Source organism: Equus przewalskii, chromosome 6, assembly GCF_037783145.1.
Source record: "Equus przewalskii isolate Varuska chromosome 6, EquPr2, whole genome shotgun sequence".
Classification (NCBI taxonomy): domain Eukaryota; kingdom Metazoa; phylum Chordata; class Mammalia; order Perissodactyla; family Equidae; genus Equus; species Equus przewalskii.
Genome location: NC_091836.1, coordinates 90,368,077 through 90,388,039, shown reverse-complemented (window position 1 = coordinate 90,388,039; position 19,963 = coordinate 90,368,077). Strand labels below are relative to the sequence as shown.

General features: G+C 39.5%; 1 protein-coding gene and 1 long non-coding RNA gene across 19 annotated transcripts in view; one reads left to right on the top strand and one right to left on the bottom strand.

Annotated features, from left to right (window-relative positions):
- LOC103558898 (uncharacterized) overlaps nucleotides 1-8,510 on the bottom strand; it is a 116,014-nt gene extending 107,504 nt beyond the window's left edge. For 14 of the 17 annotated variants that reach the window (XR_011541276.1, XR_011541281.1, XR_011541271.1 and 11 more), the window contains exon 1: nucleotides 8,265-8,510. This is a non-coding gene — a long non-coding RNA (uncharacterized lncRNA). The remainder of the gene's footprint in view (nucleotides 1-8,264) is intronic. The other 3 variants (XR_011541287.1, XR_011541283.1, XR_011541286.1) reach the window with 1 other exon arrangement.
- A 99-nt stretch (nucleotides 8,511-8,609) lies between these two features.
- Nucleotides 8,610-19,440, top strand: SVIP (small VCP interacting protein). Of its 2 annotated transcripts, none has more exons than XM_070624532.1 (4): nucleotides 8,610-8,801; nucleotides 11,373-11,423; nucleotides 11,927-12,040; nucleotides 15,925-19,440. In XM_070624532.1, the coding sequence occupies exons 1-4, from the start codon at nucleotides 8,748-8,750 to the stop codon at nucleotides 15,937-15,939; spliced, it is 234 nt and encodes a 77-aa protein (XP_070480633.1). In that variant the 5' UTR covers nucleotides 8,610-8,747; the 3' UTR covers nucleotides 15,940-19,440. The 2 variants fall into 2 exon arrangements, with proteins under 2 accessions (XP_070480633.1, XP_008530347.1); XM_008532125.2 differs by having other exon boundaries at nucleotides 8,650-9,194.
- Nucleotides 19,441-19,963: the final 523 nt, after the last annotated feature.

Below are 19,963 nucleotides of genomic sequence, written 5' to 3'. Positions count from 1 at the left end.
GACACAATATCACATGAATAATTCACATGAATAATTTCATGAATAATCACATAGAATAATTAGGAATGTCTGAATAGGGGAGGAAGGGAGTGAAAAAGAATTGTCAAAACTTTTCCAAATTTGATGAAAACTAACCCCATGGATCCAAAATCTTAATGAACACCAAGCAAGATAAAGACCAAACCTTACTAAATGCCTCATAATCAAATTGCTGAAAAACAGTGAAAAAAGAAAGGAAAACAGCAGGGGGTGAGGCATATTAAATACTGAGAAACAAGCATAAGAAAACCACAAGCCTCATTAGAAACCATATAACTGAGGATGACATCGTTAAAAGAATGGATTTTAAAAAGTGAACCTAAAATTTTATATGAAGCAAAAATATCCTTCAAAACTTAAGGCAAAATGCAGATTTTTTTTTTCAGAAGAGCCAAAAATATTTATCACTAGCAGAGCTGCAGGAGAAAGATCTTTAGGTGGAAGAAAAATTATATCAGATAGATTCTTGGATCTACACAAAACAATGAAAAGCTCTGGAAATGATAGAAGTACAAGTAAATGTGAAATCATTTTCTTTTTTCTTGTTTTTTGTTTTTTGGCTTTTTTTTTTAATTTTTTGGTGAGGAAGATTGACCCTGAGCTAACATCTGTTGCCAATCTTCTTCTTTTTACTTGAGGAAGCAATCTTCCTCTATTTTATATGTGGGATGCCACCACAGCATAGCTTGATGAACAATGTGTAGGTCCGCGCCCAAGATCTGAACCTGCAAACCCTGGGCCACCAAAGTGGAGCACACAAACTTAACCACGATGCCACCAGGTCAGCCCCTAATCTTTTATTTCTTTAAAAACCAATTGGCTTTTAAGCAAAGTTAATTATTGTGGTTTTAACAACATGCAGGGCAACATGTATGACAACAACAATGGGGTGGGAGAGAGTTAATGGAAGTATAATCATTGAAAGTTTCTTATATTTTACGTGAAGAGGTATATTACTTGAAGGTAGACTTGGATGTGTTAAAGACATATATTGTAAATACTAGAGAAAACACACACACACACACAACAAATAAAGAAGTACAGCTAATAGTGGAGATAAAATGGATGCTGAAAATCCATCCAAATGATGAAGAAAAAGAAGAAGCGGGGAACAAAGAATGGATTTGAAAATGAAGACAAAGGGCAAGGTGATAGGTTTAATCTCAAATTAATCAATAGCTATATTAAATCTACATGGTCTAAACACTCCAATTAAAAGGCAGTATCAAGAACTGTGAAGGACTTGAGATTTTATTCTATTCCCAAGATAACACGTTAGACTGTCACCGTTTCAGAGATGCTGGCAGAAGACAAGAGACTGCTGAGTGGAGACAAAGGGCTTTATTACTCCTGGCACAGCAAGCAGTATCAAGTGCGTGCTTGCATTGGTTTCCCTTGAGTCCCCAAGCCCCAAGAGGGTGATGCAGAGGCATGCCCAGGTGGATACGTGCACAGAGTGGGTTTGAGTCACAGCTAAGGAAGCCCCAATTGTATAGAAAGGGCTGCTAAGCCAACCTGCCCAACTTTTGCTCTGGAGGGAGACCTTACCTCTACTACACTGGACAGTAGGCAAATCTGCTCCAGAGGAGACCCTGTATCTTCCAAGTCTGCTTACTATATAAACATCCTTGAAAAGACAGTCTAGAGCAAAAATATGAAAACCTTTGCTCAAAAAACATACAGCAACATGCAGGATCCATAGAGAATTTTCTCCCAACACGCAGAGATTTTTTTTAAAAAGTAAAAACCAAATACAAATTGTCTATTAGAAACATAATTTGTACAGATTGATAGGTTTAAAAATAAAAAGATGGAAATAATGTATACCATGAAAACATAAATCTTATGAAAACAAGAATAGCTATATAAATAACACGCAAACTGGTCTTCAGTGCAAGTCATATTATCAGGTATACAGATGGACATTTTATAATGATAAAAGGTTCATCACAAAGACATAATCATACACAGTGTACCCAATAACAGAGCATTAAAGGATTTTAAGAAAAAACAGGAAGAATTCAAAGAACAAATAGATAAATCCACACTTGAAACTGAAATATAAATGGGGCTGGCCCCACGGCCAAGTGGTTGAGTTCACACATGCCACTTCAGCGGCCCAGGGATTCACCGGTTGGAATCCTGGGCATGGATCTGGCACTACTCATCAGGCCATGCTGAGGTGTGTCCCACATAGCACAACCAGAGGCGGCACTCACAACTAGAATATACAACTATGTACTGCAGGGCTTAGGAGAGAAGGAAAAAAAGAAGAAGATTGGCAACAGATGTTAGCTCAGGTGCCAATCTTTTAAAAAAAACCTGAAATATAAACATTCTTGGAAATTGATGCAACAAATAGAAAATCAGTATAGATATTGAAGACGGCACTGCCAGCCAACAATTTTACTGATATTTATAGAATACTCCACCCAATGTCAACAGAACACATATTCTTTCAAGTGCATGCTGGAACACTAAAATAGATCATCTGCTGAGCCATAAAGTAAATCTCAGTGGATTTCATAGAACTGAAGTGATATGGAATATGTTCTTTGACCACAAGATACAAAAAACTATTAAAACTAAATCAAAGAATATAAACAAACTGATAAAATGGACAAAAGGTTTGAACTGACATTTCCAAACAGATATACAAACCGCCAAGTAGTAAATGAAAAGATGGGAAATGCAAATTAATATCACTATACACCCATTCTAATTGGTAAAATTAAAAAGACTGATCATACCAACCATTGGCTAGGATGAGAAATAACTGGTACTTTTTTACGTCACTGATAGGAACAGAAATGGTATAAGCACTTTACCCTAAAAAAAATTCCCAACAGTTTTCCATACATGCGAAATATGACGCAGTTATTTCACTCTTAGGTGCTCATTAAAGAGAAATAAACATGTTCACGCAGAGAATTGTACATGAATATTTACAAACCTTTGTTCATAATAGCCTTGTAGGGGAGGAAGAGAATTCCTCTACCCATTCTAGGTCTTTCTGTCTGGTCTACAAAGTAAATTGACATAGAGTAACAAGAGAAAAACAAACAAAGCTTTATAACACAAACATGGGAGAAACCCAGGAAAACTGGGTAACTCAGCCAGAATGGCCAAAGCTGCCACCTTAAACATTATCTTTGGCTAAAGACAAAGCAGGGTGTTGGGGGTAATGGTTTGAGCCTTCAAAGGGGAGGGAGGTAATGCATATGGAAATGGAAAAGCAAATGTTTGGTAGGTAAGAATGGGCTCAGCAAGGACATTCACAGTCTTCTGAGACCCAGAGATATCTATGGTGATGGCTTGTCCCAGGGACAGGCCTTTTATCTTAAGTTTCTCTTAGACAGTTGGGGGGAAGGTCAAAGTTTCTTTCAGAGTCTTTTGTTCTTAAAAATAATCAACCAAAGAGACACATTTGGGGTGGCCAATTCTGATCCCTCACAGCCTCAAAATGCAAACAGCCCATATGTCCATGCATAATTAAATTAATTTTTAAGATGTGGTATATCTATAAAAATGGAATCTTATTGAAGGAACATACAATAACACTGATGAATTTTAAAAACTTTACATTGAAGAAAAGCCAGACAAAAAAAGTACATATGACATGATTCCATTTATCTGAAACTCCAGAAAATACAGTCAATCTATATGCACAGAAAGCAAATCAGTGTTTTCCTTGGGCACAAATATGGAAAGATATCCCATGTTCATGGATCAGAAGAATTAATATTGTTAAAATGTCCATACTATCCACAGCAATCTACATATTCAATGCAATTCCTAACAAATTTCCAGTGGTATTTTTCACAGAAATAGAACAAATAATCTTAAAATTTATATGGAACCACAAAAGACCCCAAATAGCCAAAGCAATTTTAAGAAAAAAGAACAAAGCTGGAGGCATCACACTTTCAGATTTCAAATTATATTACAAACATACAGTAATCAAAACAATATGGTATTGGCACAAAAAGAGACAATGGAGCAGAATAGCCCAGAAATAAACCATGCATACATGGTCAGTTAACTTTTGACAAAGGAGCCAAGAATATACAATGGGAAAAGGATAGTCTCTTAAATAAATGCTGTTGGGACAACAGGACAGCCACGTGCAAAAGAATGAAACTAGACCACTATCTTACACCATACACAAAAATGAAATCAAAATGAATTCAAGACTTGAATGTTAAGACCTGAAACCATAAAACTCCTAGAAGTAAGCATAAGTGATAAGCTGCTTGACATTGGTCTTGGCAATGATTTTTTTGGATTTGACATCAGAAGCATAGGCAAGAAAATCAAAAATAAACAAGTAGACTACATCAAACTAAAAAGTTTATGCACAGCAAAGGAAACCATCAAAAACATGAAATGGCAACTATGGAATGGGAGGAAATATTTGCAAACCACATATCTGATAAGGGATTAATATCTAAAATATACAAGGAACTCACACAACTCAATATCAAAAAAAACAAATAACCCAGCTAAAAAATAAGCATAGGACAAATGGCCAACAGGTACATGAAATGGTGCTCAGCATCATTAATCATCAGGGAAATGCAAGTCAAAACCACACTGAGATATCACTTCACACCTGCTGGGCTATCTGTCATCAAAAAAACAAGAGATAATAAATGCAGGCGAGGATATGGAGAAATGGGAACCCTTGTGCACTGTTGGTAGGAATGTAAACTGCTACAGCCACTATGGAAAACAGAATGGAGGTTCCTCAAGAAATTAAAATAGAACTACCATATTATCCAGAAATCCCACTTCTGGGCATACTGACAAAGGAAACGAAATTATTATCTTGAAGAGATATCTGCACTCCCATGTTCATAGCAGCAGTACTCACGATAGCCAAGTTATGGAGACGATCTAAGTGCCCATTGATGAATGAATGGCTAAAGAAGATGTGGTAAATATATATATATATATATATCACACACATATATACATACAATGGAATGTTATTCAGCTTTAAAAAAAGAAGAAAATCTTATCATTTGCGACAACATGGATGAACCTGGAGGATATTACATTAAGTGAAATAAGCTAGAAAGAGAAAGACAAACAGACAAATACCGGATGGTATCACTTACATAAAGAATCTAAAAAGACGGGGCCAGCCCCATGGTGTAGCAGTTAAGTTTGCATGTTCCATTTTGGTGGCCTGGAGTTTGCCGGTCCGGATCCTGGGTGTGGACCTACACACCATTTGTCAAGCCATGCTGTGGCAGGTGTCCCACATATAAAGTAGAGGAAGATGGGCACAGATGTTAGCTTAGGGCCAGTCTTCCTCAGCAACAAAAAAGAGGAGGATTGGCAGCAGATGTTAGCTCAGGGCTAATCTTCCTCCAAAAAAAAAAAAAGAATCTGAAAAGAAAATTGAACTTATAGAAAACAGAAACAGAGAGTAAAAGAGTGGATACCAGCATTGGTCGGGGGGGCTGGTTGGGGAAGTGGGGAGAGGTTGGTAAAAGGGTACAAACCAACAGTTATGAATAAAGTCTGAGGATCTAATCTCTAACATGGTGACTATGGTTGAAAACCTTGTATAACTGACATTTGCTTAGAGAGTAGAACTTAAATTGTTCTCACAAACATACAAAAAGGCAAACGATGAGAGGTGATGGATGTTTTAATTAACTCTAAGAGGGTAATCCTTTCACAATGTATAAGTATATCAAATCATTACACTGTATACTTTAAATATCTTACAATTTTATCTCTTCATTTTACTTCAGTAAAGCTAGGGGGGACAAAAAAAAAATCATTCAAGAAACTTGTTAAAATGGTAAGTGATGCGGGGTCGGTGAGCCGAGGAGTCGAAAGAAAGATTTCTTGGACTCTCAAGATCTGGCAGTAGTGCTCTTTTATTTAGAGAATAGTGTGGAATAAATAGCATGGGGACAGGGCCCGTGGGCAGGCAGAGCTGCTGCTGCTGCCGCTTCTGTTGCCCCCACTAGCATGGGGAAAGGACCCATGGGCAGGCAGAGCCGCTGCTGCTGCCCCGAGTTGAGGGTTAGGGCTAATTTTATAAGGCATGGGTATGTGAGTCATCTCTTTACAAGACAAAGGAAAGAACATGAAAAAAAGTTAAAATGGTATCAGTGCAGGTAGGGTCTGGTCATTGGGTGATCCCATGACTTTTAGACAAGAATCAAATCGGATTAAGTAAAGGTTAGAAAGGTCAGAAGCCACTACCCTAAATCAGTTACATGAGACTGCCAGACAGCAACCAACTTAAGTTCTTGCCTTCCCCATTAAGAGCTTCTAGGGACAAGGTCATCTCTCTTCTTCTTCCTGGTACAGAGAGGGAGGCACCTTTTACAGATAGAGATTTACCTTACAAATGTAAATGTGTCCCAACAAGGGCAAGTTCCATTCCCCAGAGCCTCCTTCCCTGTCCCAGTTTATCAAAAGCAATCAGCCCAAAACAATCCCGATGCCAAAGGGACATATACTGGGGTGGCCAATTTCAGGTCCCTACAAGGTCATCCCCCCTTCCTTCACAAATGGAAATATCTCTCAAAGAGCAAGCAAATTCCAGTCCTCAGAGCCTGCTTCTCATCTGCAGTTTTTTAAAATTAACCAGCCTAAAATCCTCATCAGTAAGGAAGACCTTATTCAAGGGGGACTACTACAATGGGGTTTGTAGTAGAGGGGAGACATCCAGTTCAACTCTGAATATTACAAGGAAAAATGGGAACTTACAGCCAAGGAGTAGGGTGGATTCAGTGGATGGAAAATTGCTGGGAGGAAACAAAGGTGAGAGAGATTCCGGCTAAATTGACCCATGAGGAGTCTTGCTGAAGGCAGGCCAGGTGATCAGACATCACTGAGGGGGCGGGGAAAATGAGGAACCTCATCAGACATGGAGGGTGACAAAGGTATTCAGCGTGGAGAATTCTGTCTTAACTGACAGCAGAATTCTTACTAAAGTTGAGCGATGCACAGAGGGGCATGGATGCCCAGAAGTCAGGGCCCAGCTGAAAACAGAGTTCAGAGGAACCTGACAAACAAAAATGGCAAGTAATAGGATATATTGCAGTATATGAGGAAGCCATTTTGTGTAAACCTAATTCGGCCTGACCTTGTCTTTCCAAAAGGGCCTGACCGAGGCCGTTGAGCATGCATTGTATATCTGCTTTAGAGATCCCCTATGGCAAGAGCAAAGGCCCTTGAGATAAAGGTGCAACTTCTCTCCCTCTCCCAACTGGCATCTCCTTAAAGATTAAGCATCTTTCTTTAGGCTGGGAACTGATTGCAGTGCTCATCTGTGACCGCCCAGCCCGAGGCAACACACCTGCCACCCCGCAGCACAGCAGACCTATGTGCTGTTTCCATCAATCGCTGTGCTGACAAAGCAGCCTCATGACTATTGTAAGAGGGACATTTAAATCACATGTGAAACATACTCTTTGAGGGTATATAACCACCCTGTATACCCCCACTTCTTTGGAGTGCTCTGTTCCTCTGTGGAAAGACTCTCCCGGGTTATAATCCTCAAATTTAAGCTCAGAATAAACTCACCCAAATTTTCATTTATAGATTGACTATGGATTATTTTCGTCGACAAACCTGACTAGACGTTAGTCAAGGAGAGACCCAGCTCTGGGATGGAGGATTGCTTGGGAATAAGAACAGGAGAATTTTGGGGGTGATGAAAATTTCTATATCTCGAATTACATGGATTCATACATTTGTTAAAACTCAGCAAACTGTACAATTAAAATGGGTGCACAATATCATATGTAAATATTACAACTACCCAAAAAATTAGCCTGGAAGAATATACATCAAAATGTTAGTAGTTTCTGAGGAAACTGTCACTTTACATCCTACCTTTTTGTAACGTTTGAAGATTTTGCAACAAGCAAGAAAAACTAATATAATGCAAGAAAAAAAATTAAAAGCAGTATGTGAAGAAGAGATTAGTAACTTCAGCATTACTTGGGAGCTTACTGGAAATCTCAGGTTCCAACCTAGACTTATATTAAATCAGCAACTACGTTTTAACTAGACGCCCAGGTGATTTCTATGCCCACTAAAATTTGAGAAGCAGTAGATCAAACTTCATTATTACTCTTGGAGGGAAAAGTAAATCCAAAACACCAGAAACCAACGCGAATCTCAACTAAGGCCACCTCCGTGAGTCTGGATTCTCAACAGACGGCGATGGCATTCGGGTTTCGCTCTCTCACCTGGAGTCGTACTGAGTCACCTGGAGGCAGAAAATGGTGCTGATGTCAGTTTACAACTTGGGCTTTAATTCCTTGGAGCTCAGAGTCCCTTCTCACAAGAGAAGCAGCGTCAACTACCCTGAGCCGTGTCCCCCGTTTACAAGTGGCCAGGCAAGCGAGCCACGCATCCCGCTTTTCCGCGCCTCCCCGGCAGGTGCCTGGTCCGCCGTCCCCGGGCCCTCGGGCCTGGCCTGGAGGGGCGGGGCTGGGCGCGGCGGGCCCCCGGGGGCGGGGCGGGGCGGGGCGGGGCGGGGCGGGGCCTCAGGCGCCGGCGCCGAGCGGCAGGGGCGGGGCGGGGCCGAGCCGCGCGGGGGGCGTGGCCGAGCCGCGGCGCCGGGCCGAGTGGGGGCGGGGCGAGCGCGGCAGACGGGCCTCGGGTCTGACAGCGCAGCTCGAGTCGCCGGGTGTGGGGCGGGCCGGGCGAGGACCCCCGCCGCTCTCCCAATGGGGCTGTGTTTCCCCTGTCCCGGGGAGTCCGCGCCTCCCTCGCCGGACCTGGTGAGTGAGGCCGCAGCCCCGCGTCCGCCGGCCCCCGCGCCGCGCACCTGTTCCCGGGAGGGCGCGCGGAGGCCCCGAGCTGCGGGCGCCGGGCCGGGCGGTTGGCCGCGGCGGCGAGGGCCCCTGGCGGCGAACGCGTGTGGACACGCGCGGAAGGAATTGGGGTCCTGCCTCCGTGTGGGTCGTCCGTCTTTCGTTACGCTAAATTGTCCCGAGGCGGCCCGGGGTCTCTGCCTTGGCTGAGCGGCCGCTCGGGGAGCCGGTGGGACGGGGGTGCGGGCGCCGCGGGGGATGGAGTGAGCGGCGAGGGAAATGCCCCTTTCTGCGGACCTGAGGGTGTGCTGTGCCAGGAGATGTGCATTTTCCTGTGTCTGTACCAGCTGTTCAAAGAAGGTGCTCCATAAAGCCTCCTGTGCTCCTGCGCTTTCTTGGATATTGTATTAATCAATGATTCCCTTTAGTATTTACCTCTTGCCTTTAAATCCTTCCCTTTTTTGCAGGTCAAGATTCTCCCTGAGCTAACATCTGTTGCCAATCTTCCTCTTTTTTCTTTTGTTTTTTCTCCCCAAAGCCCCAGGGCACAGGTTGTATCTCCTAGTTGGGAGTCGTCCTAGTTCTTCTATGTGGGCCCCTGCAACTTACAGATGGGCGGTGTGGTTCCGCCGCTGGGAAGCGAACCCACCTGCCCAAGCGAGAGCCCGACCTTTCACTACTAGGCCATCAGGGCTGGCTGGAGTCATTCCGTTTTTTTACAAAAAGAATATTTTATATAGTGCAAAGGGTACAGTTTGTAACTTTGCCATATGTAGCAAACAAAAAGACAGGGCGCCGACTTAAATTTGAATTTTCAGATAAACAAAGAATACATTTTAAAAATAGATTTATCTCATGCAATATTTAGGACGTCCTTATACTAGAAATTATTCGTTGTTTATCTGAAATTCAAATTTAACTAGGCATTTTGTGGTACAATAGAGTTAGACTTTTTTGCAGCTTTCTATTTTTAACACTGTCTTTCCATTAATAGTCCTAACAGGCAGTTGATAACAGAAAACCTAAATTCCTCTCTTCTCTCCTGTCTAGCTAAAAATTGGTTGAAGGAAATGAGTTATTCAGGGAAGTATAGTAACTCTTCAGCCATTTGATTATGCGTACCAAAAATGACCTGGAAGTTGATAAGGGAAAGTTCACCTTGTGGTTCTTGCTACTGTTGCTTTTTTTTTTTTTCTTTCAAAGATTGGCACCTGAGCTAACATCTGTTGCCAGTCTTCTTTTTTTCCCCCTTTTTTCCTCTTCTCACCAAAGCCGTCCAGTACATAGTTGTATATCCTAGTTTAGGTCCCTCTGGTTGTGCTGTGTGGGACACTGCCTCTGTGTGGCCTGATGAGCGGTGCCAGGTCCTCGCCCAGGATCAGAACCAGCAAAACCCTGGGCTCCGCAAGCGGAGCGCACGAACTTAACTGGGCGACCGGGCCAGCCCCAATAATGTTGCTTTTACGTGCTAATTTTGTTAGTTTGGCTGTTGGTAAAATCCCATCTGTCAGCATTGTTAAGCCCTCCCCCCTCCCACAGATAACCACATGCCTCGCTGCTTGAATGGCCCTTTATCTCTGAGGCTTCTCCTGAGCACCCGAATAAAATAGATCCCACACCGTACCACCCACCTACCCTTCCGTTTCTTATCCACCTTACTCTTCTTTATATTTCCCCAAAGCACTTACTACTCTCTGACAGACACTACTTACTTGATTTGACTGTGTGCCCTCCTGGGAATTTAAGTTCCATTTGGATGGAAACATTTATCTGTATTTTTTTCTCTGCTGTATCCTCAGCACCTAGAAAAGCTCCTGAGGCATGATAGGTGCTCCCTGAATATTTGCCCAATGAATGCATGAGTGTGTGGATTGTGGTATGGAAAACAAGGGAATTGTTAACACAGCTCCCAAGAGAACGCCGCTTACTGTCTTAGATATTTAAAGACTTCATAATTAAGTAATACGTGATATAGAAAAATGATATTCAGTGTTTCCCAACATCTCATAAATTTCCTCCAGCCCTTCCTGTCCTACCCAGTGACATGTACCCACTTCATTCGTGAAGTTTTCCTGAAAACACTAGCCTACTTCAGACTTCTTTTTAATTGGCCATATCAAACCACGTAGTTCCCTCCTTGTATTAGTAAATGTCATTTGTTTTATTAGTGCCCTGACTGGCTTGTAAGCACTTTTTTTTAAAAAAAAAAGCAAGTAGATTTTTTTATAGGCCAACCTGTATAAATATATGTGTAATATATATAATATATAATGTATAAGGCATAATATAGATGACATATATCTATAAATATGTTTTAGCATATACTTATTTGAAGGTATATTGATTGATTGGAAGAGTGAAATTCAGAAAGTTGACTATTTTATAAATATTGTAAATAGTGGCAGTCTTAGTGGAAAATTTGGGGCCAGTACTAAATATTTTTGTAAACTGTTTATTACCTATAAGTGTAGGTGTATAAATGAGCCACAACAATGTTTGATTTGACTTTAAAATGTATTTTTTACACATTTTCTTTAGGAAGAGAAAAGAGCAAAGCTTGCAGAGGCTGCAGAGAGAAGACAGAAGGAGGTGAGAGTCAAAAGTAAAATTCTACCTACCAAATAATTCAGTTTGTACTTCATTCTCGCTAGATGTTTATTAAGTAGTATTTTCTAATGAAATGGTATCTGATATCTTATAAATTTATATTTAAAGGTAATCATTTTTAAAAATGATTTCTGTGTTTCTATCAAATGCACTTATACCATTTAATGTGTGAATTAGCATAGAGATATCTTCTGTAATGTGAGATGCCCCTTTAATAGCATTCTTCTTGGGATAAAATGACCATGCCTTACAAAATACTGACAGATGTGAAGTAAGTTTAGGGGAAAAATTTGTTTGGTTGCAAAAGACCCAATGAAGAAATGATAATATGTTTTATGTTACGCTGTTGTAGAAATTGTCTAATTCTTGTTACCAAATATAGACCAACCTCTCACTCCAAAGAAAAAACAAACAAGAAAACACCTTTTGGACACTGGATACTGATTTTCATTGTTCTTCTGTACCCCTTAACAAATCTCTTAAAGGCTGCATCTCGGGGCATTTTGGATGTTCAATCTGTGGAACAAAAGAGAAAGAAAAAGGAAAAAATAGAAAAACAAATTGCTACATCTGGGCCCCCACCAGAAGGTGGACTTAGAGTAAGTATTAAAATTTACTTAAGGTTTATTTTACCTGGAATTTTTAAAAACTTTTAAAAACAATCCATTCAATAATTTCTTCTTGAAATGGATTCCCAGAAAATTTTGAATTAATTTAAAAGCATTAATAACGTAGATTGGAAGAAGTGTCAATTTATTTGGACATCCCAACATTCATTGAAATAGACTTACTTTCTTTTTCCTAAAATGAAATAGATTTTTCGTGATTATCTTAACACTATATCTTTATACTTATGAAATTAATACTAATCTTAAGTGTGTAGAAAACTCAAACAATATGGAAGAGTATATAGAAGAAGGTAAAAATTACCCAAATTTAGTGTCATTTTGACAGACATCATTTCTAATCTCCATTTATACCTCAGTCTTACTAAATTTGATTATACTGTAAATTCTTTTTTTATAACCTACATTTTTTCACTCAGCTATTGGAGACTTTTGAGCTCTCCGTTGTCACTCATGATCATAGTCATGTAAATGTTAATTTGGACAACTGGGTGAGCGGGGTGAGTGTGACATATGCATCTCAATGTAGCAATTGCAGCTCTTGACAGTGGAACTATGATGATGGACAGATTAAACAAGGTCCCTGAACTTGGGGATTTTACAGTCTAGCAGGACTGTAAAGGTTTTATTTTACATGTTAAAGCTCAGGAGAATAATGGTTCCGATATTACGATTTTACTCTTTGTCCACTTTTAAAGGAAATACATTTATCAAATAAGTATATTTGTGAAAAGGACAATGTCCTGAATTTCAGTCATTTATAGTTAACTTGTCAATGATTTATGAGCACTTCTTGAGCTGATTCAATGTCTTCTCAACTTAGTTTGGTGTTTGCTCTCAAAAATATTGATATAAATACATATATGTATGTATCCCCCCAACTTGTGGGGCAGGCAGTGTAGGAGCATCCTGAGCAGAGGTGATTCTGGCTCAGGAATATCACAGAGAGAAAGATTTATCTGTGTGTATTTTACAACTGTATGTGACTTCATCTAATTTCATTTAATAAATGAAATTTTTAAAAAATAATTTTTTATCGTTAACTTTTAACAACGTATGAAATAATTGGTTTCAGTATTAAGGTAAATAGCCGTGACCATTTTGCTTATGTCTTTTATATACCCCCGCAGTAGTCTAGTGTGAAGTCAAACAGTTGGGAGATACAAGGTCAAATATCGATCAGAAGTATAGATGCTTACTTTCAATATTCTGTTGAGATAAAGATCTGTGTCACCAGGTTTCCTTCATAGAGGGTTCTCAAAAGCAAACAATTTGTGAAAATTAAATTAGAGGACTGGAAATGATGCTGAGATCCACTGTTTCATAATAGAAGAAATGGAGGTAGGGAGTCACTTAATCAGAGTGACATATAACGTTATAAGAAAAGAGGGGCCAGCCCGGTGGCGAGGTGGTTAAATGCACACATTCTGCTTCTCGGCGGCCCAGGGTTTGCTGGTTCGGATCCCGGGTGCAGACATGGCACAGCTTGGCAAGCCATGCTGTGGTAGGCATCCCAGGTATAAAGTAGAGGAAGATGGGCACGGATGTTAGCTCAGGGCCAGTCTTCCTCAGCAAAAAGAGGAGGATTGGCAGCAGATGTTAGCTTAGGGCTAATCTTACGCAAAAGAAAAAAACAAAAAAAAAACATATTGTGTATATAGGTAGAATTACAAAGGTACTTATTTTACATGTTCTAATGTAACAAATTTAACATTGGCTTTTAAAGTCTTAAGAAAGGGGCTTTCTTAATTAAACCTGAAGAAGCTTCCATGCCCTGGAGCCTGCAGATTAGAAATAAATTAGGCCTTCTTTTGCTTCTGGTTCCCTCAGAAGCGCTCATCATGAAAAATATTCCAGTGTTAAATTTAGTACCTTTTTTTGTGTCTGCTGTTCTTATAAGAAACCTCTCTGGCTTAATAAAAATGACCCTCAGAGCCATCAAGCTGGACGGTGACGGGAGGATTCTTCCAAGAAGAGTGGCTCATTCTCATAAACCACTACTGTTGCCCACAGTGTCGTTTTCCCTTGGAACAGTCCTAATCATTTGTACCACCAACACACTGGCTTTACAGGACATGCCCCTTTCACCTTGACCACCTGCATAGCTCATCGAGAGCATACAGTGAAGTTAAAAATGAATTTTTGGAAGCTCAGGAATTACAGAAGGGAAAATACAAGGCAGAGGGTAACTTGAATCCTCAAATCCCTTGGCCTGGGGTCCTTTAAGGGCTGCTGTTGGGCCTGTTATACAGGCTGGCCCGGAGTGTCCTATAGTATAGCTAGATTCTTCCTAACCAGGCTCTATAGTCTGAGGAAGACGTGTCCTTTCCCTGTCTTTATGCCCTCCACATATTTGTCTCCTGACCAGCTCTGCCTCTTCCCAGGATGATTGGCATTGGCGATGCTCACTGTCTTCCAGAAAGGCAGCCTTATTTTAAAAAGTCAGTGTGTTGATGGCACCAGGACTCAAACTCACTTCAGGACAGGACGCAGCAGGAGCGGAGCAGTGGCAGACCCCTAGTGCAGGGGCTCTCCACCCTGGCTGCACGGTGGAGTCCTGAGGAGCCTGCACAAAAGGCTGAACCTTGGGTCCCCTCCATAGCAGTCAGTATCTCTGTGTGGGGCTCAGCCATCAGGACTGTTTTAAGTTCCCCCAGGTAATCTAATGTCAAACAAGACTGACAATCACTGCTCTAGTGTTTTTAACACTAGTCCTAAGAGATATACTGTGGAAAATAGAGTCCCATAGTAAAAAATGCTTTGAAATCCTGATTACTGTATTGAATACTGCATTGTATACTTTCTTGAAGATTAAAAAAGGCACACTTTTCAAGTCTCTAAGAAGTCCTAAAATAAAGAAAAGCAAATTTATTTGGATTAACCCTTAATTTTTCAAAACATATTTAAATTCAGATCTAAAATATATATATATAACACCCAGTAATATTCCTTAGATGTACTTGGGAAGCACTACTCCAGACTGGCAAACATCTCCAGGACTATCCCGATGGCGCCTGTAGAACTCAGTAGTGCAGATTTAATAGACTTGATTCAACAGAACAACAGATGGAATCATTTCTCTAGTCAAGCAAGGAAAAGACTTTGCTGCACGATTATTTAATATTTTCTAGCATTTCTTAGCTCCCTGCCTCAAACAAGGTCCTTGTTTTTATTTTGTAGTTTCATTGTTGGTTTTGTTTTGTTTTTCCTTTACTGATACTTGGATATTTGGGATCTAGCTACCCATTAGTCTGCCCAGATATTTAGTATTACTTCTTTATATTTTTGAGCCATTATATACCTTATTTCAGACTTTTGACTGTAATGTAAAATGTTACTAATTGCTGCCACTTAGAAAAATCCTTCTATATTTGTGTAGCCCATATTAGCCAGCCCTGGTGGTCTAGTGGTTAAGATTTGGTGCTCTCCCTGCTGCAGCCCTGGTTTGTTTCCCAGTCAGGGATCCACACGAGCCGTCTGTCAGTTGTCACGCTGCGGCAGCTGCATGTTGCTGTGATGCTGAAGGCTCTGCTACCAGGATTTCACATACCAGTGGGGTCCCCCATGGTGGACAGGTTTCAGCGGAGCTCCCAGACTGACAGACTAGGAAGAAGGACCCGGCCACCCAGTTCCGCAAATATTGTTGTCTGCTGTAGCGCTGGAAGGGGAGAGGATGGTGCAAAGACCGCGCAGGGCTCCCCTCTGCTGTGCACAGGGCGCTAGGAATCGGAATTTACTTGACAGAACTAACCATGAAAAGAGCCCATATTCCTCTCTTTATCTGTTTGTTCACTAGAATATTGTTATATAACTTCAAATAAAATTAACTTTGCTCTGTATATTTTTATCTTTTCTAGTGGACAGTGTCATAAAGCATAACATGAGCGACGAGTCTACTGCCAGTAACTAATGTCTGCGATCATATGGATGTCCTCAGTTTAATTTCTTCTCTTTGAATAAATGAAGATTCAGACTGTAATTTTAGTTCCTTACGCGCAGTGCTTTTTCAGTACTGAGATATTGAAAATGCTTTTGATTTTCAAACTTAGAAAATGGCCAGACCTTTCATTATGTACTTATTTTCCTACAATTGCTCTTCTGCAGGTAAGGGGTGATTTGCCACTTTTTAGTAGTTAAAACATGAACCTAAATAGTGGCTATAAATATATATATTGCATGTAAAAATTCTACATACATCTCAAATATGAAAGTTCGCCATTGTATTTTCCCTCCTTTATGAAGTGATCTAGCTATTTATAGTTTGCTGCTGAGCCTTCTCTCTCTTTTTATTTCATTATATAGCAAGACTTTTGCTTAAACTTGTGGACTTAGTGCCTTTAAACCGATCATCAGGGAAAATCTTGAAAAATCATTTGAAGGGCTTATGTGAAGGAACACTGTAAATTTTTATAACTTACCAAGTAGTGAATATTTGTAGGAAATGTTGAATTTCTCCTAATTTATTTTCTATTGCTGTAGCTTATAAAATTAACATAACTGTGTTTTACATTACAATAAAGTGGGTTTTTTTTTTTGCTTGCTGAATTTAAAATTACATATTAATGGTACCATCAGAGGGCAGTGATGTACTGTTGTCCAATATCACATTCAGCTCTATCAAGATCTTTGTAGTACTTGAGTTAAACTAAGAAACTGGATGGGTTATACCGAGTGGTAATGTATTTGTCTGGATTTCACAGGTGTTTTTATTCTTCTGTATTTTGTTAAAGAATGATCATAAGATTTATACAGATGTGAAATTGCCCAGGCAAATAGAAATGTGTGAAAGAGACACATGTAGGTACTGTATTTAAAAAGGTCTACTTTAAACATAAAAATAGGGGCTGGTCTATTTAGGTTCGCACCTTCCGCTTCTCAGCGGCCTGGCATTCGCCAGTTCGGATCCCGGGTGCGGACATGGCACCTCTTAGCAAAAAGCCATGCTGTGGTAGGCATCCCATATATACAATAGAGGAAGATGGGTATGGATGTTAGCTCAGGGCCAGCCTTCCTCAGCAAAAAGAGGAGGGTTGGCAGCAGATGTTAGCTCAGGGCTAATCTTCCTCAAAAAAAAAAAATTAAAAAATAAACAAACATAAAAATATTACAAGGTAATTCTCTATGATGAGTAGTCATAAGCTTTTTAGATTTTTGTTCCTTAGTAATGTGTTTTATAGCATTTTTGGGTTTTGAGTTTTCTTCTATATAGTAAGCTAAAATAGAAGGACTGCCGTATGTTTTAATTTGGTTGCTAACTTTTGGATGACAGGGCCACAGTCGGAGCCCTAAATTAGAATTTTCAGATACTGAGTGCCAACAAGGACTGTAAATTAAATAGCTAATTTGGTTTACAAAAAGGAAACTGAGCCACTATCTTGCTCATCTGTCCTGAAAGACTTGTGTTATATTGCAGGATATTGTATATGTTAATTTTAAAAAGTTTGCAGTATAATATAGGTCTCTTGACTTCTCATTGGAAAAATTACTTTTTTCTATTATGGCATGAAATAGTCTGAGTATCTAGGCAAAACATATAGTTAGGTTCAATTTTCTTCATCTTTTAGAAGATTAGTGGTATTTTTTGTTCATAAAGGATAGTGAAATCATTGAATTGTTTTTTAAAAATAAAATTTTTGACTTTATGAACATGAATTAACTTTGTAAGGCAGAAAGGAAAAAGGATCATTAATGGCTGAATGGATTTGGAACCAGAACAATCCATTTCTGAACTTTGCAAATCCTTTTGTTTTCATATAGAAAGAACAATCTTATCTGTACCACATCAAAGAATTATATCTTCAGTTGGTGTAAATGAAAGGTTTGCATCCAGGAGAGAATGCCCTATTTCTAATAGCAGTTTATATCCAAATACGATGCTTATTTACTGTTGGACCATGAATGCTATGCTGGTGTGTTGCTTTCTGGGAACAGTGGGATAGGCTGCTCCAGCCATCCATGACCTGCCTCCATGGGTGTGATCAGCTTTCCCCCAAACCACATGGGTTGCATGGACTAAGAGGTGATACTCAAATGTTAGGAATAGTGTTAGGAAGGGAAAAGGAACAGGGGAGACTAGACGCTTGAAAGGAAACCAGAAAGCGACTACTAAAAAACAAAATTGTACACATGCATCCAGGCATCTCCCTCATAAAGTATGAATCAGTTCCTCATGAAAACCTTAACTTGGAGCCAGTTTTCCATAATTTATCATTTAAATAGGAAAACATTATAATGCTTAATATGTCACCCAGACCCCCAGCCAAATTACTAAAAGATAACTGAAACAGTAAAATCTGTATATGTAATACCATGTTACGATGTAAAATGCTTAAATCACTGCTTTTCAAATCTAATCATCAAACTATTAATATGGCTGGTAACAAGAAGTTGTGTATTATTACACAGCCTGTTTGTTGACATGCTGCATGTTTTTTAAAACATCTATATGTGATACTATTGTTCCACCGATTGTAATTGGAAGGTAATTGTTTTCCCACACTTGATTTTGTTATAAATTCTGTACTGCCTTATGGGGATACAAATATACCTTTTTTTCCTGTATACAAATTAGCTTTTGCCATCTCTCTTTAACAAAACTTTATCTTCACTACATCTTAAATAATTAGAGCTTGGGTTAGTGGTTAGGGAGACCTCCACCACGCTTTCTTCTCTTTGGAATTAATGAGAACAACAGAGCTAAAGGCTGTTTGGTGTATTCATACCACCCCTGAATTTATAGTAGCCATGTTTCTTTTCCTGTATTCTAAAGGAGAAATGATATTATTAGTCCCCTGTTTCCTTAGAGAAATAATACTGTAATAAAGGTTCTAGCTATCCCAGGAGAATTGACATAAGCTTTGAATTTTCCTTTTCTCCACCAACAGTTCAACTTATTTTCACTGATAAGAATTATGCTACACCCTTAGAAGAAAAAGAAGCTCTTATGGGTTTTAGATTTGAATAATAACATCTGCATAAATAGATCAGTAACAGGTAGTAGATATGCATGCCTATCTGTGTTGTCATTTAAGGTGTATTCCTTTAACATGACCAAGTAAGCATCTCAAATTCCCAGGACTACAATATGTGCTTTAAGTTGATTCAGATGTGGTACTGTGGCTATTTTCTGTGATTTTCTAAAAAGCCACTGACAAGGCATTTATATATAACAGACTTTGAAGAAATTTTGGTTTAATACAGAGAAGCTCATGTCCCAACAACTCAAACACTTTAAATTTTTCATATGACTTGGCTTTTTATTATCCTTTTCTCCCTCTTCCAGGTATGCTTCATCTTACAAATGTTGCCTGTAAATGTGATCATTATTGTCTAAGAACTGAATATTCATAAATTACTATGATACTTTAACTATATCCTGAATTGCATTGTCTATTTTTATAGCAACATACTTGACTTGTGTTGAGTTTTGAGTTAAAATCCTCTAGTCATAAAAACAAGTTTGAGCCATCTTTTGCAAGTATTCACACTTATCTCAAATGGAACTATAGTCATGGGCCACGTAGTGACACTTCGGTCAATGATGGACCTCATATACGCGACAGTGGTCCCATAAGATTAGTACCATATGGCCTAGGTATGTAGTAGGCTATACCATCTAGGTTTGTGTAAGAACACACTATTATGTTCAAACAACCATAAAATCGCCTGCCACATTTCTCAGAATGCATGCCTATTATTAAATGACACATCACTAATTAGTTTTGCGTACAACCTGGCTCTCTCTCGGCTATTTCTCTCAAATCTATCTCGTCACCTAAGTCAGAAGTAAAGGAGTTATGGTAAACTCCTTACTCTACCTAACTCCTAACGTGCCCTTTTCTCATTCTACATTTCTTAGATAGTCAGGTTATAAGTAACAGACATACTTAAAATAGG

Excerpts from the sequence above, each read along its gene's own strand:
- SVIP (XM_008532125.2), top strand. The coding sequence starts at position 9,114 with ATGCCCCTTTCTGCGGACCTGAGGGTGTGCTGTGCCAGGAGATGTGCA. Across the intron at positions 9,195-11,372 it reads GTACCAGCTGTTCAAAGAAG|GAAGAGAAAAGAGCAAAGCT; the intron begins GTGCTCCATAAA and ends CATTTTCTTTAG. Across the intron at positions 11,424-11,926 it reads CAGAGAGAAGACAGAAGGAG|GCTGCATCTCGGGGCATTTT; the intron begins GTGAGAGTCAAA and ends AATCTCTTAAAG.